The sequence below is a fragment of the Erythrolamprus reginae genome, chromosome 2, assembly GCF_031021105.1.
Source record: "Erythrolamprus reginae isolate rEryReg1 chromosome 2, rEryReg1.hap1, whole genome shotgun sequence".
In the NCBI taxonomy this organism is placed as follows: Eukaryota; Metazoa; Chordata; class Lepidosauria; order Squamata; family Dipsadidae; genus Erythrolamprus; species Erythrolamprus reginae.
The window spans coordinates 272,340,143-272,366,304 of NC_091951.1; the positions used below are offsets into that span (position 1 = coordinate 272,340,143).

The following is a 26,162-nucleotide window of genomic DNA, read 5'->3' on the forward strand; positions in this document are numbered from 1 at the left end:
GCAGCCGGCCTGGGGGGCTTCCCAGCACCCCCCCGAACCCCCAACCCGGGTTCGGGGGGGTGCTGGGAAGCCCCCCAGGCCGGCTGCGACCTTTTAAAACAGCCGCGCCGCTTCCCAGCTGAGTCCTGAAGCCAAACGCCAAAGGCGAACTTCCGCGTTTGGCTTCAGGACTCAGCTGGGAAGCGGCGCGGCTGTTTTAAAAGGTCGCAGCCGGCCTGGGGGGCTTCCCAGCACCCCCCCCGAACCCCCAACCTGGGTCTTCCCGGCCGCCCACGCAAAGGGGAAACCCCGGCTCCTCGCTGATGCCCGCCGCTCGCCCCGCCCGCCAGCAAGAGGGGGAAGACCCAGGGAAGGTTCCTTCGGCCGCCCAGCAGCTGATCTGCTCGGTAGCGCAGCAGCAGCGAGGAGCCGAATCGGGGTTTCCCCTTTGCGTGGGCGGCGGGGAACGCAAACTCCACCATCTACGCATGCGCGGCCATAGAAAAAAGGGTGCGCATGCGCAGATGGTGTTTTTACTTCCGCAACCCTACATCGCGAAAAATCGATTATCGCGAGGGGTCTTGGAACGGAACCCTCGCGATAATAGAGGGATCACTGTATTCTATTTATAATAAAAGAATTTAAGTCATGTACGATTAAAATACACTGAGAAATATGGTTTTTTTATTTGACAAGTTATCACACTGTTATTGTATGTATGCATGTAGAGTTTCATCCTTGCTTTTCTAAATAGTCAGAATTTGAATAAAAATTATGGAGGATATTAAAGCAGAACAGAAAATCAACAGTCTTATTACATTTGAGGAAAATGGTGGGTGTTTTATGATGTGAAGTATCTACATGAAAAGATAACAAAATAATATTTTTCTGAAGTCTATACAAAACTAAATTTCTAGTCAATTCTTCATGTGTTTAAGAAAGCTCTATCTCGGTGTTAAGTGATTATTTTTCTTCATGGAGAAGTGACACAGATTACTGTAATTCAGAAATTGGTTTTAACTTCTGATTGAAGAAAATAGGCAAAACCTAGAAACAAGGGGAAAAATCTTTGTAATAAAAGATGAAATTACACTTTGGAGAGTCAACAACTGGTACAGCATTCAGTGTTCTCTTCTTAAAAAGCCTTTTCCAAGCAGAGTTTGATAAATAGTAATTTTTGATATCTGCTACCTGCAGATATAAAAAATTCAACAGCTCAAATAACTTAAAAAAATAATGATTGCCAATGCAGAGACATCTGGATTTTCTGAGGAAAGTAACATTAAACTATAAGAGTTAATCATAAAAATACAATGTGTTTCACATTTTGTACCTTTGAGGCGATTAATAGATTTATAGAAGTTTCATTAATCTCTTTATTTTTAAATCAGTTTGTTTTAAAACTGAACCCAGCAAATAGCTAAAAAATGCTTATTCTCTCAGTCTTTTGCTCAAAAACTGCAGCCTTCCCTTTATAAATGTCTTTTGCTATTAACGTTCTAGGAAGGTAGTACAGTACAGAATTCAAACCTAAGGTGATCTTGGAGACTGAAACTTGAATTTGCATAGTTTTGGGGTATAAGAGTTTATGATTCTAAATGCAACTTTTGGAACAAAAAGAATTTTAGAGCGATTCAGAGCAGTTAGATCTTCTAAGACATCTTTTAATATGTTACATAACAAGCGAAACTGATTTGTTTGCTCTTGACTTTCTGAGATTTTTGAGTCTACCTACTAAAAAAGAAACATAACAAGAAGCCACACATAACATAATGTTACCTAGCACAGCACATAAATGAGGCTGCATTAATAGTATAAATATGGCTGCAGAGTTTTTCTACAACATTTGTATCATTATGCAGTTTAAACCTTTGGTTTTTATTGCTAGGTTTTCCTGAGTTTTGAACCTTTAAACAAACTTGTGCTGACAATCTTTGTTCACGTAAATAGTTTACATTTTCTTCTGCAATGTCAGCAAAAGTTAGAAATAGTAAATAGTTTTATTCAGAAAAAAATGTTGTAACTAAAAGCTTCAAAGTAAATGAGGGTCAGAATCTTATTACTGTAGGAAGAACAGAAAAACAGAAAAGGTGCTTTAAAATAAAAGAAAATGATTAATAGGTTAAAAGCATTAAACAATTACAAGACTAAAAATCAGAAACAATGAAAGAACAGAATGAAAAATAAATTCATTTTGATCTTTTCAAGACATTTTAATAGTATATTGATATGGTTGAAAAAGTGCTGTTTTTTATGCTTCAAACTTCTAATCTATATCAATTTTAATAAATACATAAAGTATTTTACTGAGAAATGTTATTGGGATGCTGATGTTAATAATTAGCTTTTGATGAAAATGTTAGTTGCCCAAAATACCGTATTATCCTGTACACCTTTTAAAAGCTTTGGTTTTCTTCAAGAAGAATATCAGAAGAAAAGGATCCAAAAACATTGATTGGTTGACTGATTGATTGATTGATTGATTGATTGATTGAGTAAAAGATCTTCATATTCTGTTACATTAGTTCATTCTTTAGTCAAGAGAAGAGTCTGAAAAGGCTCCTATTTGAAAGTTAAAATGTATTGTTAATGTAAATAGAGATTATATTTTAAATTTCTCTTTCAACTCAGTGAAGGAAGCAATCTGACTCCCGCTCATCATTATCCAGACTTTAGATTTAAGACCTATGCACCTCTAGCTTTCCGCTACTTCAGAGAACTTTTTGGAATTAAGCCTGATGACTACTTGGTAAGACTTATTCCTCTTTCTCTCCACCACCACCCCAAGTATAGGGAACCCAAAAGCTCTTTCTGCTTTGGAACAGGTGACATCAGTTGCTTTGATTTGTGATTGGACTGAGCAATGCACCTGACATTATAGTGAAGATAATTATTCAGTATTATTTGCTTTAATTCATACATTAAATTCCACTTATCTGTATATCTATTTTTAATGTAGAAAAGGTAGCATTAATTCTTTTAAATATAGTCTATAGCAGATTGGGTCAGACTAAGATCCCTACATTATCATGACATTCTGAAGTGCATAGAGTTGCTAGTTAACCATTTCCATTTTCAGTTTTTAATTGCTTGTCCTAAAATTTGATGTATTAATTGACAATTCACCAACTCAAGTGTGGCTGCTACTCAAGTCATTATTTCTATTGAAATACTATAATTGAACTTAAATACCCCTGTGGGTTTTGCTGATTGAATTTTAGAGAAGACATGTAATTCATTAATTTCCTTATAATTGTCTAACAATGTGTATAAATACACGTTTCCTTAGGGAAACATAAGCTAAGGAATAAGAAAATTAAGCAACCTGTAGAATGTCCTTTCAAACCCGCACAGAGCAAAATATAACACTGAGTGAACCCTGGGACCTGCTGCCATAAGATCCCTATGGAATGCTTGTTCTGAATAGTTGGAAGAGCTGTAGTATATTTCACTATTGCATTGTTTTTGCAGCAGCTCAGTGTAGCGTGCAACTTTTCTCTTTTGTATTTAATGTGGCACTTAATAAATAGTGTAGCATAAAATTCAAAAGCCATCAAAATGATAAAGTTGTTTCATTGTCAGTAAGTTAACTGCTGGCAAAACCTCTGAATCTCAACTTTCTCAAGTCATTTCACCTTTTTTATATAGTCTTCAATTGAATAAAAATACATCATTAAGTAACATAAATATACTTTGTTAAATGCATTAATACAGAGGTCCCCAACCTTTTTTGCACCAGGGACCGGCTTTAAGCTAGACCAGTTTTCCATGGCCCGGGGGGGGGGGGGAGCTAGCTGTCAGCGGCGCCGTAAAAGGGGCGATCAAGAGAGGAATGGGTGAATGAATGGACGGAGGGTGGGAAGGAAGGAAGGAAAGAGGGAAGGGACAGGAACAAAAGAAGGGTGCAAAGGAAGCAAGGAAAAGTGTGAAAGGGGAGAGTAAGAGAGGAAGGAGTGAAAGAAGGGAATGAGGGAGGAAAGAAGGGAGGAAGGAAAAGGAAAGCAAGAAATGGAGGGAGGAAAGGAAGGAAAGAAAGAAAGAAAGAAAGAAAGAAAGGGGGAAGGGACAGGAACAGAGGAAGGAAGCAAGGAAACTTATGAAAGGGGAGAGTAAGGGAAGAAGGTAGGAAGGAGAAAGAAAAGAAGAAATAGAGGAAGGGAAGGTAAAAGAGAGAAAGAAAAAGAGCAAGAAAGAAAGCAAGAAAGAGAAAGAAAGGCAACTTCAAAGAAAGGCTCACTGAGCATCTCTCACTCTCTCTCTCTTTCTATCCCTCTTTCTTTCTTTCTCTTCCTTTCTCTCTCTCCTCTTCCTTTATCTCCTCTCTCTCTCCCTCTCTCTTTCTCTCCCCCCTCTCTCCCCCTTTCCCTCTCTCCCTCTCTTGCTATCTCTCCCCCCTCTCCCTCTCTCTTTCTCCCTCTCCCTCTCTTTCTCTCTCTCCCCCCTCTCTCTTTCTCTCTCTCTCCCGCTCTTTCTCTCTCTTCTTCTCACTTTCTCTCTCTTGTTTTCTTTCTGTCTCTTTTGCTTTCTCTCTCTCTCACTCTTTCTTGTTTTCTTTCTCACGCTCTTTCTCTCTCTTGTTCTCTCTCTTGCTATCTCTTTCTCTCCCCCCCTTTCTCACTCTCTCTTTCTCACTTTCTCTCTATCTTGCTGTCTGTTGCTCTCACTCACTCTCGTTCTCTCTCCGTTCTTCTCAGCGATGACGCGCGCACGCCCTGCCCGCCTCACCTTTGCGAGAGCACTTTCGCCCCGGGCTCTCAGCAAGGGGGTTTGCAGGAGAGGCGGGGCCGGCGAAGGTGATATTGAATGTCGGGGGAGAACGGGCGGTTGCACGCGCTCCCTATCTCCCTGCTAGCCCACTCGGAATATTCAAAATAAGAAAAGCCTTCGCCGGCAAAGGTTTTTCTTATTTTGAATATTCCGAGTGGGCTAGCAGGGAGATAGGGAGCGCGTGCAACCGCTCGTTCTCCCCCGACATTCAATATCACCTTCGCCGGCCTCCGCTGAGGAAAGCCTTTGCCGGCATTTCCTCTCGGCGTCAAGGAGGCGCAGCGGCGGGCGGAGAGAGGGAAGGGGGGGCAGCGGCGTCCCTCCTGGCCTTGGCGGGCCGCCCAACCCTCCCCACCTCCTGCAAACGTGGCGGGCGGCGGGGGAGAGCGAGGAGCCGGTTCTGGCGGGCGTGGGGCTTGGCTGGCTGGCGGGGGGAGCGCCGCTGGTGGTGCGGAAAGGCCGAGGGGGCCCTGGCGCCGCGGACCGGCTGAAAAGCCCCAACGGCCCGGTCCCGGTCCGTGGACCGGCGGTTGGGGACCTCTGCATTAATAGGTAAAGCAAACACATCTGTGTGCAATGTTAAAACATAATTTAATAGGATGTGACAAGCAGGAAAGAGCCTTTAAAGGGCTGATCTTACATATTCCTCTCTTTCCTTTTGTCTTCCTATGTAACCAGTAGGAAGAACAAAGTTTAATTCACTTTTAGCTGTACCATATGCCAAATTTGTTAGTATATATGACGGAAGAATTTCACTTTTTAAAAAATGTTAGACTATTCAGGCAATAACAAAGCTTTCTTCTCGACTTCTTCAGGGGCAGTTCATGATTTATTTTTCGTCATGATTCTTGCTAGAAATCTGCCAAAATACGTTTCCCCTTTATTGATGTTCTAGTTGTGTCAGAAGAATCAGTGAACAACTCTGCAATATCAATGTGTGCTCTTTTTTTTAGAGCACAATGCAAAAAAAAAAGAGAGTAATATTTATTCAATCTGGAATAAAAATCAGTGATTAAGCTGTTGCTATTACCATAACTTAGCATCAACAATTCTTATCTCAACAAAACAATTCTATTCCCAAAACATAAAATATACCAGGTGCAACCTTTATATACTGACTGCAGAATTTAATTTTTGATGAAATCTTTTGACTTCTCATTGTGCTTTCTTTTTAATCTGCCTCTTAAGTTCTCCTTAACTTTTCATAAATTGTGTACACCTGGCAATATGTAGTTATTAAAGAGACAATATTTCATATAGTAACTTCTTCCTAACTTCAATTTTATCAGTTCCTAAGATAAAAGAGCTATGCTGAAGTTTTCATATCTGAAGTATCTCAATAGCCATTCTGGCTACTGAGAATACATTTTAAAATAAATTAGGAAGTATTCATAATTAGGAATACTGTTTAATATTCCCAAAAATATAAAGCAGCTAAAACCAAGGAAATTGAAAGTTCAAAAAGTGTTCTAAACATGATATCGATATAGCATTTAATTTTGCTTTTATTCATTCTCATCAACCTGTATTCTTTGTTATAATTTATTCTTAAATTATGCATTCCAATTATTTATATTGTTTTAATCTCTGTTGAAGTATAATTTGTCTTTGTCTTTTACAAAAGTGCAAATGAGAAAAAATAGGCTTAATCTGGTATCTGTTTTGACTTGAGTTTTTACAGCACCACACACAAAGGATTTAATCTTTATAAGCCTCGAAAACATGGATTTAAAACAAAACTAATATATTTGTCCCAAGAGCTATTAGTTAATTTTACTTTGTCAGATTGTTAGACGTTTCATGTTTTCACTCACGTGATTAATCAGGAGAGTTTTTAACAGATGATCATTGCATATATTCTATGCAGACAATATATACATACCCCTTGCAAGTTTTGTTTATATATTTCAATAAGTTATGCAAAAAAGAAAAATCTCCTAAGAAGCCTTTTCAATCAGCACCAATAACATTTGGTGTGCTAACAGTTGTGTCAGAAGTAACATATCACGTCATGGAGAAAAATTGATGACTGTTTCCTAAAAAAAAATTAGACCTGGCACAATTGAATAGTCTGGATAGCTTCGAGGACCTTGATACCCAAAGCTCTCCTTGACTTCCTTTCTTAAAAACATATTTCTATACAGTATATCCATTTCCTAGAATGTCATTGAATTTCTGTTTGTGTTTTCAGTATTCAATTTGCAGTGAACCATTAATAGAATTATCGAATCCTGGTGCCAGTGGATCCTTGTTTTTTGTCACTAGTGATGATGAATTCATAATCAAAACAGTTCAACACAAAGAAGCAGAATTCCTTCAGAAGCTGTTACCTGGCTACTACATGGTAAAGATACAAATGGCCTTTTTTAATGTGGTTTTTCTGTCTGTCTGTCTGAATGTGTGTGTTTGTGTGTGTGTGTGGTGTGTAACTCCCTTGTTCAACTCTTGCTTGTGTTCTTGTGAATGTTAAAAATGGCTTTTCCCCTCTGAATTGAGGCAAAGCACCTACCTTTCCTCCTTCCTTCCCCCTTCCCTCTCGCTCAGCAGGAATCTTTTGGCTGCACACTGGACATAAGAAATCTTTCTCTCTTCCAAACCCTGACAGAAATGAGTCTTTGTGAGACTTATCATGGCAGCACAGCCTCTCGGAGCCAAAGGGGAAAGATATCTTGCATTCAATGTGCAGACAAAAGGTTCCTTCACCTGGTGCTGTGTCTTTAGTGCACTTTTCTTCCCCCACACATACACACACTGCTGAGAGAGAAAGTGGCGGGTGCATTTGGAAGAGACAAGGAAGCACGTGCCTGGTTGCTACTGCTGGTAAGTCTGGTAGAAGTTTGGCTATCAACCAAATTGACATACCCCCTAGCTTTTACGATTTATGTATGGTGTGATTGGGTTGTGTGACTATTTTAATGATAAGGGTTTTTAATTGTTTTTTAAGTATTGGATTTGTACACTTCATTATTGTTATGAGCCGCTCCGAGTCTCCGGAGAGGGGCGGCATACAAATCAGATAGATAGATAGATAGATAGATAGATAGATAGATAGATAGATAGATAGATAGATAGATAGATAGATAGATAGATGATAGATAGATAGATAGATAGATAGATAGATTATATATATAATATTATATAATATATAATATAATGTATAATATATAATATAAATTATAATTATGTATATTATATATATATATATATATATATATATCACATGTTTTTGCTGAATTTTTAAAATTAAGGGAGCTAGGATAGCGCTATTTCGGCCTTGTTCTGGCCTCATCAGCTAGCCATACCCTTACTGGATTTGATCCCGGGGCTTCTGCCTTGTAAGGCAGAGAACTAACCTCTAGGCCACCAGATCTGATCCCTTCAGCTTTGTACCAGGGAGGGGCTATATGTTTTTTCTGTTGGATCACCCTGGTATATTGAAGGAACGTCACAGGTCCTTTTTGCCTCTAGGCCCAGCCCAGGGCCATTTCAAGGCAGTTAATTTATTCATAGCCAACAAACTATGTTCTGTATGTATCACATGTTTTTGCTGAATTTTTAAAATTAATATTTAGACACATGCCTCGCGGCTCACCCCGCCCGACCTGCCATCCCCAAATTGCACCCCACCGCGAGACACACTCCCTATCTGACACTTGTAGCTCTGTCGCATTCCTCAGCGTTATGTCCAGAGAAGTTTGATTGAACTCGTGAGAGTTTTCTTTTACAATGGGCTTCTCTGGACACAATGCCAAGAAACATGATGGAGCTACAGGTGTCAGGTAAGATGTATATCTCATGGCCCAACATATCCCATCTGCCAAAAATGAGTATCTGTGAGACTCATCACGCCACCTTGTGGAGCAGGACTCTGCAAGGCTTGTGCCGTTGCATGCACGACCGGCAGCAGGACGCCAACTGTGCTGCTAGGAAGCTCGTGGCAGTTCTGCAATTAATTCATGCAATGGGACAACAAGCCTTGCAAAATCTGCATGAGGCGGTGGTAGTGGGCCAGCCGCTTGGCTAGTGGCAAGAACAGGAAGGGAGGTGGAAACAATGGGACATCTAGTCCCATGCTTGCCCCCTACTGTACCCCAAAATAATACCACCACCACTCCGCTAATAAGGCCAAGGCCATATTTCGGGGTTCAAAAAAAATACAAGGCCCTGTTTTATTTTGGGGAAAATAAGGGGAATAAGAAATAGGAGAAATTTAAAAATAAGATTGAGGTTAATAGATAAACTTTCTTTATATAAGTGGAATAATTAATCATAATACTGTTAGATATCTAATTGATAAATCATTTACCCCTAAAGGAACAAATTATAAGTTTGGCTTATTAGATATAATTTTTATTTTCTCTGTTTCAAAGCTTAACATTGTTTCCTTGGTTGCTCAGTTTTTTAGATATAAAAAATCTTTTTGCAAGCTAAAAATTGATGGCAGTACTGCATTTACTGCAGATTGAAAGCTGAAAGCTGATATACCTATGCAACATTTGCTTAATTGACTGTCTTAGATATAATTAAATATAACATGAATGCTACACTGTATTATTTCCCGTTCTTGTTAACTGAATTTGCCTTTAAATCGGGATCTGAAGTTAATAAAAGGAATATATGATTATGGTTCATTCTAATTAATAATCACTGTTCAAGTAATACTTAACCACAGTCCAATAGTCTTCACCAGGATATACAGTGGAACCTCGACATACGAGCAGCTCTACTTACGAGCTACTCGAGATAAGAGCTGGGAGGGGAGCGACATTTTTGTTCGCCTCCCGAGCTCACATTCGGGATACGAGCGCCAAGGAGCTGTCTCCTGAAGCCGAACGCTAACTTCCGCGTTCGGCTTCAGGAGACAGCTCCTTGGCGCTCGTATCCCGCGCGCCGCTTCGCAGCTGTCTCCTGAAGCCAAACGCGGAAGTTAGCGTTCGGCTTCAGGAGACAGCTGCGAAGCGGCGCGCGTGTTTTAAAAGGTTGCAGCCGGCCTGGGGGGCCGGCTTCAGGAGACAGCTGCGAAGCGGTGCGGGTGTTTTAAAATGCTTGCCCCCGAGCCCCCCAGGCCGGCTGCGACGTTTTAAAACACCCGCGCCGCTTCGCAGCTGTCTCCTGAAGCCGAACGCTAACTTCCGCGTTCGGCGGCAACGGTTTTTTTTGTTGTTGCACGGATTAATTGACTTTACATTGTTTCCTATGGGAAACAATGTTTCGTCATACGAGCGTTCCGACTTACGTGCCTCCTTCCGGAACCAATTAGTCTCGTAAGTCGGGGTTCTACTGTATTCCAAAAAAGGGGAAACACATATTATTTACTGCAGATGTTAGTTTTTACCTTTAAGCACGTTGTTCTCCTTGCATGTCTTTTCCAAGCAAACTTACCAATTTGATCCAAAATTTTGAAGCCCTTTTTAAAATTGTTATTCAAATGTGGAGTAATGTGCTTGAGGGCAGAAGACTCCTATATAAAACTGTTGATTTCTTTGCTCAATCCGTGGAGAGAACTAGATGTAAAGGAAGGGAGGAAAGGTATAAGAAGAAAATCATTGGGGGGGGGGGGAACGGATATGTAGGAATAGACAGGAAGCGAAAAAGAAGAGGAACTGTGATTATTATCTTAGGGAGGTTGCCTGCAGAAAGAGCATCAGAAGCAATTTACATCCAGTGTTTTGGAAGCTGTAGTATTTTAAAAAGCAGCGTAAAAGAAGCTAATTTAGGGCAAGGAACTTCCTGGGTATTTTTCCCCTCTCCATTTCTTTGGTTGAAAGAGAGTCACTGTTCTCCACTGCATCTGGAAGGAGAGTCCAACATGGGTATTTAACCAATCCGATTGGTAGAGACTGAGTAAAAATTTACATAATAAAAGTTACCGCCCCCTTGCAGTCCCCCCATGAGCTCAGTTTTAAAAACTCAGTCCCAGAGTAGAGACATACTGAGTTTTGCTGAATAAATTTTAAGGTGTTATTACCAGTTTAATCTTTTTTCTTTTGTCTCCTTACAGATCTGATCAACGTTGGAGGCAGGGGTCTCTGTCCTCCGCGGACAACACCCCCAACGATCTCCTTAGGGGCTGCTTCCCCCCGAGGGAACTGCCCCCAAGAGGAGCACCTCAGCCCGGAGTCCCTGGCCTCAGCGGTCAAACAAGGGCTGCGAGCCGAAGGTGGGGGGGTCCGCCCCCCCCACTGGGAGGCTCGGGGAGAACGGTGACCCCCGGAGGGGTTCGCAGGCAGCGCCGGAGCCCGAATCAGCTGTAAAGCGGCGAGGAATGCCGCAGAGACTTCCGCCGCCGCCGCCGCCGCAGCCGCCAGCGCTGGGATCGCCGCGGCTGGACTGGGCGAGCCCTGGAGGGCAGAGACCGGGCTGGGAAAGCCCGAAGAAGCGGCGAAAGGGGGGGTGAGCGCAAAAGACCCGCGAAAACGCTGGGCAGCGCCATTTTGACTACACCCCCCCCACGGAGCGCAGGAGCGCCATCCGGAAGGGCTTCCGGCAGCTGAGAGGCGCGAATTGGGCTACGGCTCTAATGCGCAGCCGCAAGGGCGAGGCCAGCATCGGCAGCCATTTTTTCCTTCGTGACGAAGCTGTTGAGAGGCAATTTTCTCGTGATACTCCTATTATAACACCGGAGCTGTGAGTACAATGGAAGATAAGCCCAATACCGAGAAGGCCAGCTCCCCAGTGGTGAGCAAGGAGAAGGCTAAGGGGAAGGATAAGGAGAGGTCAAAGCCCTCCCAGTCCCCTGCTTCGGTGGCCTCATTAAAAGAGGCAGAAAAGCGCATAAAGGCGCTAGAGAAGAAATTGGAGGCAGCCTTGCACCCCTCCCCTTCTCCAGTACCTCTGACTCAGAGGCAGCCAACCACGCCTGAACCTGGGACCCCCCAGTCAGCCTTTGGACACCTGGGACCCCTACAGGAGGGTGACTGGTCCCCAGAGGGACAGTTCATGTCATTGCCACAGGCCCCGTCTCCAGCCTTGTCCTGGACTAGACCTGAACCTTCCGGGCTCCCAAGAAGGGGCACCCAGGCACCTTCTGCCACATTTACACCCACAGCGGCGGGGCTGCGCCCCCAGACTGGTTCGTGGCAGCACATGGCTCCAGAATTACAGGAGATGTTTGCAAATGTCTATGCTCAAGGAGTAAATGCCGGGACAGGCCAGCAAGTGAACCGACCTCAGACTCAGGCAAGAAGCCTTTGGCCAGTACCGCCCCCCTCGGGTTTGGGGTCTCTCTCAGAGGATCCGGACTTTGGCGAGGACAGTGATAAAGAGTATGAGTTCTCAGAGGATGAGAACACCCCAGAACAGCAGCCAGTGGCCGGACTGTTTAAGCCCACGCTGTTTCGGACTCTGCTTTTTAAGGCAAAGCAGGTAATGGACCTGCAGGGAGCGGCTAAGACACCAGAAGCAGAGACCGGCAAGACATCTGCTTCCCTTTTAAGAGAACCCCAACCCGAGTCGGACCACATCCCGGCATCGCATATCTTCGTTGAGGGAGTCAAAAAGCCCTGGCAACACCCCGCAGCGGCTCAGGGCCCTTCGAATTTGGAGCGCAAGTTCTACACATTCGACGATGAGGTGGAAAAACTTTTGGAGTTTCCCCCCATTGACCAGCCAGTAGTCACGCTGGTTTCCAGTGCCCTTGTACCGTCAGAGACAGGGGAGAGCTTGAAACCAGAGGACAGAAAGGCGGAAACCCTATTACGCAAGACCCACCAAATGGCGGGCTGGGGTTTCAGAGCGGCTGCTGCGGCCTCCTTCTTCAACAGGGCCTCCATCATGTGGCTCCAGGAACTGCAGTCACGCCTTGGCCCGGAGGAAGCCAGACTTCGCCAGGATATCAGCAAACTACAGGCCGCAGCTGAGTTTTCCGCCGACGCCACCCTACACGCAGCTAAGTTTGCCAGTAGGGGCATGGCCACTACGCTGTCGTCGCGCCGGCTTTTGTGGCTGAGAAATTGGCCAGCGGACTTGAAATCAAAATGGCGCCTGGCCTCAGCTCCACTGCAGGGATCGATGCTCTTCGGTGACATTTTGGATAAAGTCCTCATAGAGGACAAGGACAAGAGGAAGGTCCTCCTTAAGTCCAATAGACGCCAAGACCGTCGCTTTACTCCCTACACCAGACGGCAGAACCCACGTTGGGATGCTTCTACCGGACAAGGACAGGCGCAGAGAGGTTTTCACCAGAATCAGTACTCCCAGCAATCATTCAGGAATGATCGCGGATCTTATCAGGATCGTCCCAGAGGCTTCCAGCAGTCCAGGCGGCCCTTTCGTGGAGGTAACCAGAGGGGATATCGTCGTTCCAAATGACTCCTCCGGGCCCCTACCTCTAGGAGGGAAGCTGCAGCACTTCAGCCCCTCCTGGCTGCTCACTTCCTCGGACAAGTGGGTTTTAGCCACCGTATCGGAAGGACTTCGTCTGGAATTCATGGGGCCCCCTCCTCATCGCTTTGTAAGTTGCCCGAGGCTTCGGGACCTACACAAGAGGCAGCAGATCCGCAAGGAGATTGCCCATTTACTGGAAATACAAGCCATCGAACAGGTACCTCAGCAGGAAGTTGGCAGGGGATTTTACTCCAGGATCTTCCTGGTACCCAAGACTTCAGGAGGATACCGAATGATACTGAATTTGAAACAACTCAACATCTACATCAAGTACAGGAGGTTCCATATGCACTCCTTACAGACTATTCTTCCCTCGGTACGGTCCAGGGACCTGTTGACCTCAATAGATTTAAAGGAGGCCTACCTCCACGTACCTGTACACCCGACACACCGGGAATTCCTCAGGTTCTGCTCAGAAGGCGTACATTACCAGTACAGGGCAATGCCCTTCGGCCTCTCCTCGGCCCCACGGACCTTTACCAAGTTGCTGGACGCCCTGACGGCCAGTCTTCGGTCTCATTCTATCAGACTGATGGCCTACCTGGACGACATAATTATTTTGTCCAGGTCTCCCAGGCAGGCCAGAGAGGACTTAGCCAGAACAATACAGACCTTAGAAGCGCATGGCTTCACTATAAACGTGGAGAAAAGTCAGCTGTCTCCAACAACCAGACTACAACATCTGGGTTCCATCATCGACACCATATCAGGCAAGGTAACCCTCTCCCCCGAGAGGCAGGAGAACATTCATCGTCTGGTTGCCGGCTTGATCCGCCTCAGACGGGCCCCGATGGCGCTATTGTCAAAGGTGCTAGGTACGTTGGTGTCAGCCATAGGTATAGTTCCCTGGGCCAGACACCATATAAGAGGCCTTCAGTGGTTTCTTTTGCCAGCCCAGAGGGCCAGGGTCAGCCACTCGCAAAGGATTATCTTCCTACCAAGGAAGGTCAAAGAGTCGTTGAAGTGGTGGCTCACCGCAACAATTCAGGAGGGTTCCCCCTTTCGTACCCAGGACCGTCTCATTCTGACCACAGACGCCAGTTTATACGGGTGGGGTGCCCACCTGGGACGTCATATGGCCCAAGGACAATGGACAATAGAGGAATTGGCTTCGGTCAATATCAATTTCTTAGAACTAAGAGCAGTGTTCCTAGCCCTGTTGGCATTTGCCCCCCTAGTAGAAGGCAAACACATACTTATCTTAACAGACAATGTAGCAACCAGGGCCCACCTGAATCATCAGGGGGGCACGAGGTCCCAACGTCTTATGGAGGAAACTATGCGGCTCTTCACCTGGGCCGAGACCCATTTGGCGTCACTGACCGCGGAACATATCGCAGGGATCAGCAACTCCACAGCGGATTGGCTCAGCAGGGCTACCCTGGATCCGTCAGAGTGGCGACTCGATCCAGACCTGTTCTACCAGTTGACCCAGAGGTTTGGGGTCCCCCTAGTGGACCTATTTGCCAGCGGCCAGAACACTCAGCTTCCGAGGTTTTTCACACGGTTTCCGGATCCAGGAGCAGAGGGGACCAACGCCCTACTGTCACCTTGGCCTCCAGGTCTCCTGTACGCATTTCCCCCCGTGAATCTCATCCCGAGGGTGGTGGAAAAGATCCTTCACGAGGAGGCGGAAGTGATCTTACTAGCGCCATATTGGCCACGTCGCCCGTGGTTCGCGGACTTGGTGGAACTTTCAGTGTCACCCCCGTGGAGGATTCCAGATCGGATCATCTCGTTGAGCCAGGGGAATCTGAAACACCCAGATCCTCAGTGGCTACACTTGACAGGTTGGCACTTGAAAGGCATAAATTAAAGCAGTTGGACTTACCAGAGAAGGTTATAGATACCATGCAGGCTGCCAGGCGCCCATCGACTTCACGAATTTATCAGGCGACCTGGGCTGCGTTTTGTAAATTTTGCGACAAGGATTTACAGGATCCTAGGGAAGCTTCTGTAATAACTGTTTTAGAGTTTCTGCAAGCCGGGGTGGAACGTGGCTTAGCTCCTAATACTTTGAGGCGACAGGTGGCAGCCTTAGCCACCATGATTCAAACTCCAGAGTCTCGTCCCTTGGCTCAGCATCCTTGGATCAGAGATTTTATTAAAGGAGCCACGAATAAACATTCTCCGCCTGTCAGGAGATTTCCATCCTGGGACCTCACGTGGGTACTTAAGGCTTTAACTAAACCTCCCTTTGAACCATTGAGGTCTATACCAATTAGGCTACTTTCCATCAAGACAGCCTTTCTGGTAGCTGTTACATCTGCACGCAGGGTGTCGGAGTTATCGGCGTTATCCGTGAGACCTGACCTCTGTGTCTTTTATCCGGATAGGGTAGTTCTTCGTTTGGACCCCACCTTTGTACCAAAGGTAAATACAGTGTTTCATAGGAAACAGGAACTTATTCTCCCAGATTTCTGCTCTCACGGGAGTCATCCATCAGAGCTACTGTGGCATAAGGTGGATGTCCGGAGAGCTCTAAAGATTTACATTAGAAGGACAGAGGAATTTCGTAAGTCTGAGAATCTTTTTATTTCATTTTCTGAATATAGGAAGGGACTTGGATTATCGGCGAAATCCATTAGTCGGTGGATTAAGGACTGTATCTCGGAGGCCTACAAGGCTGGAGGACACACAGTTCCAGAAGGATTGACAGCTCACTCAACCAGGAGTGCGGCGACTTCGGCGGCTTGGTCTACTCAAGCATCGATAGAGGACATTTGTCGAGCTGCAACCTGGGCAGCCCCTACAACATTTATTAGACATTATAAGTTGGACTCCTTTGCTTCAGCGGAAGCGGCCTTTGGCAGGAGGGTTCTTCAAAGAGTTTGTGTTTCTCCTAAGTCCCTAGTTAGACCTTCTCCCTCCCATGGGCTTTAAAGATCTTTGGTATATCCCATGTTGGACTCTCCTTCCAGATGCAGTGGAGAAGACCCGTTGTACCTACCTGAACGGTCTTCTCGATGCACTGGAAGGAGAGTCCAAACCCACCCGGTAGTTGAAGTTCAGGGACTCCGGAGGTTGGGTTGGTTCCTGAGTTATTGCATTGGTCAATAAAAGTTGGTTATCCTCTTAAGTGCCTTTCGTTTTTAAAACTGAGCTCATGGGGGGACTGCAAGGGGGCGGTAACTTTTATTATGTAAATTTTTACTCAGTCTCTACCAATCGGATTGGTTAAATACCCATGTTGGACTCTCCTTCCAGTGCATCGAGAAGACCGTTCAGGTAGGTACAACGGGTCTTTTCAGAATGAAACCCAGATTTTATGAATTAATAGCAAGTCTATCATTACAACTAAAATGGTTTTAAACATTATTGAGGGAGATGTTTTGGCTTATTCCCAATGAAGTAGTTTCATTTTGTAAAGTTATAAGGATCTGTTATTGTTTGAACTGATATAAAGATTAAAATTAAATTATTAAAATAATATCTTAATTTCTACTCCAACCCTTATACAAAATCAATTATTAATTTTATTTGAAGAGGTTGCATAAATTTCATTTATAATTTTAGTAGGTAAAATTAGTACTGCAAAGTTTGAGAAATCTGCCTTAGACCTAAGAGTTCAACCACCTAACTAAAGTTTAAAATGCTTGAATTAGCACATAGACACTTTTTAGTGGTCAGTCCAAAAATGATTTGTTGAAATAGAAATGATTTACATATCTATGCTTGCTTTTGTGTGGAACGCTGATCAAGATTATACTGTACTTTACTGCAGAAATATCAAAACTTTGTATCTTTAAGACCTGTGTGCTACAGCTCCCAGAATTGGCCGGCTGGGGAGTTCTAGAAGTTGAAGTTCTCAAGTCTTAAAATTGCCAACAATGGACACTGCTGTGTTGCGGTATTGCAAATGTTCATTAGTATATTTTGTGTTTCTTTTAAGAATCTCAACCAGAACCCAAGGACGCTCCTACCCAAATTCTATGGGCTGTATTGTGTTCAGTCTGGGGGTATTAATATCAGGATAGTTGTGATGAACAATGTTTTGCCTCGAGCACTGAAAATGCATTACAACTACGACTTGAAAGGGTCTACGTACAAAAGAAGAGCATCCCGAAAAGAACGGGAGAAGTCTAACCCCACATTTAAAGACTTGGATTTCTTGCAAGAGTTGCACGAAGGATTATATTTTGATTCGGAAACCTACAGCGCATTGATGAAAACACTACAAAGGGATTGCCGAGTAAGTGAAAAATTTTTGAATTCAGCCTCTATTATCAAGCCATAACTCTCCTGTTAACAAGGCATTATATCAATATTGTATGAAGATGGATTGTCCTGTAGTTTATAAAACCTATGCCATTATTGAATAACTTTTGCTGAAAGTAGAATGCACTTGAGTTGGCCTTCAAATTAAACTGAAATTTACTTACTTTTATTTCATTTTCTTCCTATATTGATGCTTTTTATTATTCCCTAAGGCTGTACATTGTTTGTCTTGGGCTGCAAATTAGTCCACACCAAACCAAGCGCAAATCCCATTAAATTCAATTTTACATATTTATAGACAAACATAAATAAAATTGCACCTTTATTTAGTTTTTTGATATGGGTTAAGATACATGTGCTCAAGAACCATCGTCTTTTTTACCTAGATTATATTTTATTTTGTCATTTTCTCTATTTTTACTTAGCTGTTTGGTTACTCTTTTGAGACCAAATATTTTTACTGACATTATTTGTTGTGTTCTAAGTAGTTATTGATCATAATAGTATTTCTCTGTCTTGTCAAGACAAAAAAATAAATAACCCTTTTGTATAAGGGTTCGAGTAGAAATTAAGAAATTAACTTAATTCGTTCCATAACCAGGTTCGTAAGATGAAGCAATTTTCCCCATAGGAATCAATGTAAAAGCAAATAATGCATGCAACCCCATCCCAAAGGTCACCCCTTTTGCCTTGCGCTGCTGGGAATCCCCGCCTCAGGACTTCCATTGTCAGCTGAAGCGCGGGTATTTCCCTGAGTCTCCCCTTGCTGGGAAACGCCACCTCCAGACTTCCGTTGTCAGCCGAAGCGCGGGGATTCCCCGGAGGCTCCCCTCGCTGGGATTCAAAGCAGTGCCGCAAAAATAAAGGAATTTATGTAAAAGCAAATAATGTGTGCAAATCCATTAGGAAAGAAGTAAAAGCTCGGAATTTGGGTGGGAGGAGGAGGAGGAAGAAGTGGAGGAGAACAGTTGTGGCCCAAGGAAGAAGGTGAGGTGAGGTGAATCAAAAAATTCCAAAACTTTAAGGCTTAAAAAAAAAAGAGGGAGTCTGAGGCGGCAAGGAGGAGCATGTGCCTCCCATACACCCGGCATGAGGCTGCCTCTCATACACTGTGCCAGAGAGAAAAACACAGGTGGGCGAGAGGTGGGATCCTCCCACTCCTGTGACCGAATGGCAGCAGCTGCTGCTGCTACCTGCTTCCTCTTCCTTCCCATGCTGAAGGGCTCCCCTCTCCTCTCTCTCACTCGCTTTGTAGCCGTCGCTTTTCCTTCACTGTGGTGACTCCTCGGTTTGGCTGAAGCCAAGTTGATCCGGCCGGAGCGAAGCACCCCCTTTTGCCTTTCCACGCCCAGATGCTCCGGGAGGCAACCTCGCACCGGGTGTATGGTGGGCAGTGCGAGGGAGTCACCACAGCGAAGTGGTTTATTCCCTCTCCAAGCTCCCATAGAAAGGAAAACGCTCCATTTGCTCTGGGCTGCCCAGAGCAAAGGGAGCGTTTCTTTTCTCTGGGCTCTGGCAGTGATTTATTCCCTCTCCAAGCGCCCAAAGAAAGGGAAATGCTTCGTTCGCTCTGGGCTGCCAAAGCCTCCTCCGGCAGCCCAGAAAAGTTTGAGATGGCCGGGATTAAAGGGGGAATGGCAGGAAACTGGCTAGGTTCTTAAATAGAAAATGGTTCTTAAGAAAAGGCAAAAAAATCTTGAACACCCAATTCTTATCTAGAAAATTTCTTAAGTAGAGGCGTTGTTAAGTAGGGGTACCACTGTATATCCAGGGTGTGTGTGTGTGTGTGTATATACTCTCTCTCTCACACACACACACACACACACACACACACAGTCATCACAATTATGACAAATCAGGGCTTGAAGTATCTTGCCCTGCATGTAATGAATATCTCTCATATTAAGTTTCACCTTTTAAGTTACATTACTGAAATAAATGGACATTTGCACTATATTCTAATTTTTCATGTTTTGTGTGTGTGTGTGTGTGTGTGTGTATACAGGTAAATTATATACACATACACATACACACGCACACTGATCATATAAAGATCTATGAACAAAAACAATCTGAAGACAATTATTTTGAACTACATTTTTTGTTGAAATTTCACAGAAAATGGCAGATTTTTAATAAAAATCTAGATGCTTAAATACTCTCTTGCTTTTCCAAATTTAAATTAATGAGCATAAAATTCACTCACGCTTTACATTTTTTTCTCTGTGGAAGAGAAAGAGCCTTAAAAGTCTGCAAAAAACTTGGGTCTTGCTTTTCAAAGTACACCTCTGACTTGCTGAACCAAAAGCAAATTTAGCTTCATGTATTGTATTCTTTACACTTTCTTTGGAATTAACATGAAGCCAATGACAATATTAATTATGGATGTGTGTATCCACGTATCTGTGGTTGTGTTGAAAATAGAAACTTAATGGCAGCCTCTTGAAGCTGAAATAATTTGTTGTTGTGGTGGTTGTTAGTTGCGAAGTCACCATACATCATGACCCCATGGACTCCCATGGTTCCTGCAGGCCTTCCTTCCTGTCCTCTACTATCCCCCAGAGTCCATTTAAGCTCATGCCGACGGCTTCAGTGACTCCATCCAGCCACCTCATTCTCTGTCGTCCCGTTCTTCCTTTGCCCTCAATCTTTCCCAGCATTAGGCTCTTCTCCAGTGAAATAATTTAATATGTTTCTATTGATTTAAATGCTGTGAGAAAATAAAGTGGCAGAAATGGAGTTATAGGAGCAAAAAAGCACCATTTCTAGCAAAGTCCCATGCTTATTAGCACACTGTGGTATTGTGTCAAGTCTTATTAGTGAGCATGAGGCCACCTTTTGTTTGGAAATCAAGCGTGAAGTTGATGATCTAATAATCAGCTGCAAGCTCATCAGATGTTCATCCTAACAAAGGACATTGTTTGTCAGTGTATTTTCTGGAAAGGAATATTCCATGAACTCAGGCAACTAGTGATTATGTGGAATGCATAGACGTGTCTACTCTGGGAAGCGATATATCAATACTCTCTTATAAATGTCAAAGGTTTCATTGCAATATTAAAATTATAAGAATGTTTAAAAGTTCCTTACATTAAAACCAAACTATTTTGAAAGATGTAAAATGTGGTTTAAATGCCTAAAATATATTCCTTTTAAAAGATTGCATATATACACACACTTTAAAGGAGCCACCCAGTGTCTTTTGAATTGAATTGAAATGAATTCTATGATGAACACTTACTCAAAATGTATTTTCACTATTTGGATATTTTTTAGTCATTCGTCTTTGAATTCCTAAAATGTTAGGAGGATAAGCAAGTCTAGAAGTTGTGTTTTAGTATGTAAGTGACCTTGAAGAGTATCTAGAAACTTCAGCTCCAGTTGTGTGAACAGGAAAATATGTGTGTTTCTGGTAGAACACATATATTTGTTCCCTAATCCAATTCAAGGTGTTGGTACTGACCTTTAAAGTTCTTCATGGCATGAGATCAGTTTTTTGAAGGGACTGCCTGGTCTTGGTCTCATTTATGTGTCCTGTCAGATTCAGCAAAGATCACATCAGAACCAGTATTACAGGTTCTGTCACCTAGGAAGCTACATTCAGTAGGCCTAAGTGGTGGACTTTTTCTGCTATGGTGTTCCCACTATGCAATCTTACACCTGGAGGTTAGGTTGCTCTAATCATTGTTGAACTTCTAGAAGTCCTTCAAGACTTGGTTATGCCAGCAGGCCTGGGGACTCCAGGAGACAATGATCTCCCTCTGCTGTTTTAAATTTCCTTTTTTTCTATTATTTGTTTTAGCTTGGGTTTTTATATTTGTAATGTATTTATTAATTGATTTTAGCTCTGTTGTACTTTGCCCAAAGTTGATTGTTTGTGAAATGGCTGACTATATAAATTGGTATTAAATAATAATAAAATACATGGATTTAAGTGCATGGAGTCAATTTAGATGCCCATGCTATTTTACAGTGCCTGACGGCATCGTATGCTAAAATGTAGAGTGTAAATCATTATTTAGTGATTCCAGAGAGCTCTTAGGTTCCTGCTAGTTGATGCTCATAATTTAATAAGATTGCTTCCTAGTAAGAAGCAGTAATGACCGTAGTCCTTAACTTACAATCATTCATTCAGTAACAATTCAAAATTATGGTGTCACAGAATGAAGGCACAATATTGCCCCCACAGTAATGTGATCAAAATTTGAGCCTTAGCAGTCTGGCCACACTTAAGAGATGGCATAAGTACATGGCGACAAGGGTAACTGTGGCTAGGATTGGACTGGGCTATTTGCTGTTTCCTGGGACACCAAGAAATCCCTTCACACCATGCTGCTTGGCGCTGGGCTCTGGGGTGTCTATGGCTCAGGACTTCTTGCAAACTCAGAGCTGCAACATTTCAATAAGCCCATTTGTGCTATGGCGCTGGCCTAACCTGGGACTAGATTTCACATTGCACTGTGATTGAGGGTGCTCTTGAGCCACTATGAACACTTTGCTTGGCCTCCCTGTGCTTGCGTGCATGCATTCTGCACAATCTTTCCTTCACCTCCTTATCCCAACTTGTATGTTGCCTGCAACAGGCCACCCAGCTCTTCCTGTGCTTCTTTGCAACAACTCCCGCTCCGTACCTGGGACCTGCTTCGCTTCCTATTTAATGACCCATTCATCAGATTATAACGGCAACTGGGACTGTTGATTGCTAAGTGATATGGACACATCATCATGTTACACCAACACTCCGCAGTCTGCATTGGTTGCCGATCAGTTTCCGGTCACAATTCAAAGTGTTGGTTATGACCTATAAAGCCCTTCATGGCATCGGAACAGAATATCTCCGGGACTGCCTTCTGCCGCACAAATCCCAGCGACCAGTTAGGTCCCACAGAGTTGGCCTTCTCCGGGTCCCGTCAACTAAACAATGTCATTTGGCGGGATTCAGGGGAAGAGCCTTCTCTGTGGTGGCCCCAACCCTCTGGAACCAGCTCCCCCCAGAGATCAGAATTGCCTCCACCCTCCTCGCCTTTTGCAAGCTCCTTAAAACCCACCTCTGTCGTCAGGCATGGGGGAACTGAGATATGCCCTTCCTCCTAGGCCTATACAATTTATGCATGGTATGTTTGTGTGTATGTTTGGTTTTTTAAATTAGGGTTTTAAAAATTATTTTAAATATTAGATTTGTGATATGTTGTTTCACTATTGTTGTTAGCCGCCCCGAGTCTGCGGAGAGGGGCGGCATACAAATGAATGAATGAATGAATGGGTCACATTGCTTAGTGACAGAAATTCCCATCTCAATTGTGGTCGTAAGTTGAGGGCTACCTGTAGAAGGCTTTGAAATAGCCTCCTTTTGGCGCTAGAAGTGATTGTGCTCCTCTGTTATAACTTGCTGGGAGCTAATTAATGCTAAATCAATTAGATGGCTTGTAGGAAATTAATTGGGATGTTGCCATTGTATGGGTGTTCTTACTTTTATTTTCTAATTTTGTATTGATTAATTGTGGATGTTTTAATTGTTATGTTATAGATCTTATTGTTCCACTAACCGCTGGCAGTTCCTGTGAAACAAGAATATCTGTCTAAATAAATGTGTATAAGATAAATCAGATAAATGAGTAATAAATAAAAGAACAGATTACTTCCCCTCTGCTGTTGCTCACCATTCTGTGGTGTAATTGATAGAGATAAGCTCTTTCTCTATAGAGTGATCCCTCTATTATCGCGAGGGTTCCGTTCCAAGACCCCTCGCGATAATCGATTTTTCACAATGTAGGGTTGCGGAAGTAAAAACACCATCTACGCATGCGCGCCCCTTTTTTCTATGGCCGCGCATGCGTAGATGGTGGAGTTTGCGTTCCCCGCCACCCACGCAAAAGGGAAACCCGATTCGGCTCCTCGCTGCTGCTGCGCTACCGAGCAGATCAGCTGCTGGGCGGCCGAAGGAACCTTCCCTGGGTCTTCCCCCTCTTGCTGGCGGGCGGGCGAGCGGCGGGCATCAGCGAGGAGCCGGGGTTTCCCCTTTGCTTGGGCGGCCGGGAAGACCCAGGGAAGGTTCCTTCGGCCGCCCAGCAGCTGATCTGCTCGGCGCAGCAGCAGCGAGCAGACGAAGATCGGGGTTTCCCAGCCGCCCACGCAAAGGGGAAACCCCGGCTCCTCGCTGATGCCCCCGCTTGCCCGCCCGCCGCCCGCCGCCCGCCAGCAAGAGGGGGAGAGATAGAGAAAGAGAGAGAAGGAAAGAAAGAGATGAGAGAGGGAGGAAGAGAGTGTGAGAGAGGAAGAAGCAAGATAGAGAAAGAGAGAGAGAAAGAAAGATGAGAAAGGAAGGAAGAGAGTGACGTCATCGGTGGAAAAATCGCGTTATAGCGTTTTGCGAAGATCGAGATCGCGAAACTCGAGGGATCACTGTACAGTATATAAATCTTGAAGAAGTATGAATGTGTGATTTTCCCTTCCCTCTTCCTACCAAGTTTCCAAATTTGTTCATCTGTCATTCAGAATTTTGGAATTTTATTTATGTCCTGTACTTGAGATATGATATTGTGCAGATTTTATCTGGAGTATTAGTTTTCAAGTTGGAGGAAAAATAGGAACAGACTAGGATAGATAGGAATGAAAGTCCAATGTTCAAATTCATTAGGAAACAGAAATTGAATAATTATTATATAGAGCATAGAGAAAACTTATAAGGTTCCTCTCCAGCCTACATTTTTCAAACCAGGACTTCCAAAATATGGTCATTTTCTGTACTTTAAAACTACTTTAAAACACCACAAAAACTACTACATTTATTCTCCTGTGTCTTTTTCTTCATTCCATTTATATATCATTTTTGATCCCACTCTATGGGAGAATGAGGCCAAATTCTCTTTTCATTAATATTCTAGGTATTAAGGGGAAGAGGAAAAGCAATTATGTTTCAAACCCTGAAGCAATTTTGTGTCAGCAGGAAACTCAAGTTTACCCAGATTTTAGTTTCATAGTAGATTTAATTGATTATATCAACTCCACCTCTCAAAAGAGGTTGAAGAAAAAATAAGATAATAGTTCCTTTCCCCCAAAAAAATCAAGTTAACATCCAAGCCAAATATTAATCTATGTTATAAATCAAAGCTTTCTCAGACTTTAGAATTCTTAGTTTCTGGCTTTTGAAATTTAGGGGCGATTTAAAACAACTGAGAACTCAAAATAACTATCTGAAAAAATATTCCATATAGTTTTCTCACTGCCAGGACAAAAACATGAAATATATGTAATTTCCTTAAATTCTATATTAAATTCTATATGTAATTTCCTTAAATTCTATATTTACAACAGAATTGTATTTATTACTGCAATATATGCTTTATATTGAATTTATTTATTTTAAATCATTATAAATTTCATCATTTTATGTTAAATAGCATACAGTTTAAAACAGAGCCCTTCTTACTCCACTAGTCACCTGCTTCCACTTTGACACAGAGTTAGTGATATACATTTGTAAGTTTGTTCAGCCAGCCAGCTGTGTATCTTTATAATTGTATTGCAGGGCACTCCACATTTTGCCACCTTCACTGTTGGGCTTTGTATGCTAAAGGTATATTAAAGGAAGAAAACTAATATTTTTAGACACAAGGAACTCCTATTTAGTCTGGCAAAAGAATTTTAACACTTAAATTTAGATGTGATCGTTTTTATTGGGAGGTCAAATTCAAGTAATTATTTTCTCTCTGTTCAATATGCTTCATTTATCTTTCTTGTAAACTCTTCCACCATTTGCAACATAACAGATTTCAGTCTAAAACATCTGATCCTAGGTGCTGGAAAGCTTTAAAATCATGGATTATAGTTTGTTGCTTGGCATCCACATCTTGGACAGTTCAGCAAAGGAGAGAGAAGGGGAGTTTTCTCAAAACAACCCTGATTCTAAACGCCCAGGAGGACAAAGAGTTCTTTATTCAACTGCTATGGAGTCCATTCAAGGTCCAGGAAAATCAGGGGACTGTGTCATCACAGAAAATACCAATACGTAAGTCTCTCAAAACCAGCCTTTTGAAAACAAAGAATTACTGAATTTTTAAAATACTTTCCTTCTGTTCTGTGTACTACATTTAAAGTGGGTCAAACTATCCTTCAGCTGATGAACAATAAAAGTTAAAGTCTAATGGACTTAGAAAAAACAAATGTTGCCTAGGAAAATGCTAACAAATATAGTACAGAGTAGATTTCTTTATCAGTGTTTCCCAACCTTTGCAACTTGAAGTTGTCTGGACTTAAACTCCCAGAATTCCCCAGCCATCAAATGCTAACTGGGGAATTCTGGGAGTTGAAGTCCAGACAACTTCAAGTTGCTAATGTTGGGAAACACTGCAAGTTTAGCCTTTGAGGATGCCAGACATAATTTCTGGCACAGTGTCGGGATCCCGACTAATTAGATCATAGCCTCTTAGTTCATCATCACTCCATCCCCAAAAACGTTGGTCCCAAAAATGATTGATTTATCTATGCACATTATGTATACAAAACCACAGAAATATATCCTTTAAATCCTTAAATCCAGAAATATATCCTTAAATGCCTAGTACCATGATGGTGAACCTATGGCACGTGTGGCACACGGAGCCATATATGCCAGCACATGAGCCATTGCCCTAGCTCAGCTCCAGCGCATGTGTATGTGCCAGAGAGCTGATTTTCGGCTCATGCAGAGGCTCTGGGAGTGTATTCATATTGTTTGTATTGCATGTGAGTCGCTCCAGGTCCTCCGAGAGGGGCGGCATACAAGTCATAATAATAATAATAATAATAATAATAATAATAATAATAATAATAAT

The 26,162-nt window shown here is 43.0% G+C and overlaps 2 protein-coding genes across 4 annotated transcripts in view; both read left to right on the forward strand.

The window, feature by feature from the left end:
• Positions 1-26,162, forward strand: part of PIP5K1B (phosphatidylinositol-4-phosphate 5-kinase type 1 beta) — a 106,665-nt gene that overhangs the window by 56,738 nt on the left and 23,765 nt on the right. For all 3 annotated transcript variants that reach the window (XM_070742635.1, XM_070742634.1, XM_070742637.1), the window contains exons 5-8: positions 2,611-2,728; positions 6,938-7,090; positions 17,024-17,323; positions 25,146-25,357. In XM_070742635.1, the coding sequence (XP_070598736.1) occupies positions 2,611-2,728; positions 6,938-7,090; positions 17,024-17,323; positions 25,146-25,357 (783 nt within the window). The remainder of the gene's footprint in view (positions 1-2,610; positions 2,729-6,937; positions 7,091-17,023; positions 17,324-25,145; positions 25,358-26,162) is intronic.
• On the forward strand, positions 13,057-15,798 carry LOC139162362 (uncharacterized). Its single transcript, XM_070742633.1, has 2 exons — positions 13,057-15,504; positions 15,687-15,798. Exons 1-2 carry the CDS (start codon positions 14,221-14,223, stop codon positions 15,717-15,719), a joined length of 1,317 nt encoding a protein of 438 aa, XP_070598734.1. The 5' UTR covers positions 13,057-14,220; the 3' UTR covers positions 15,720-15,798.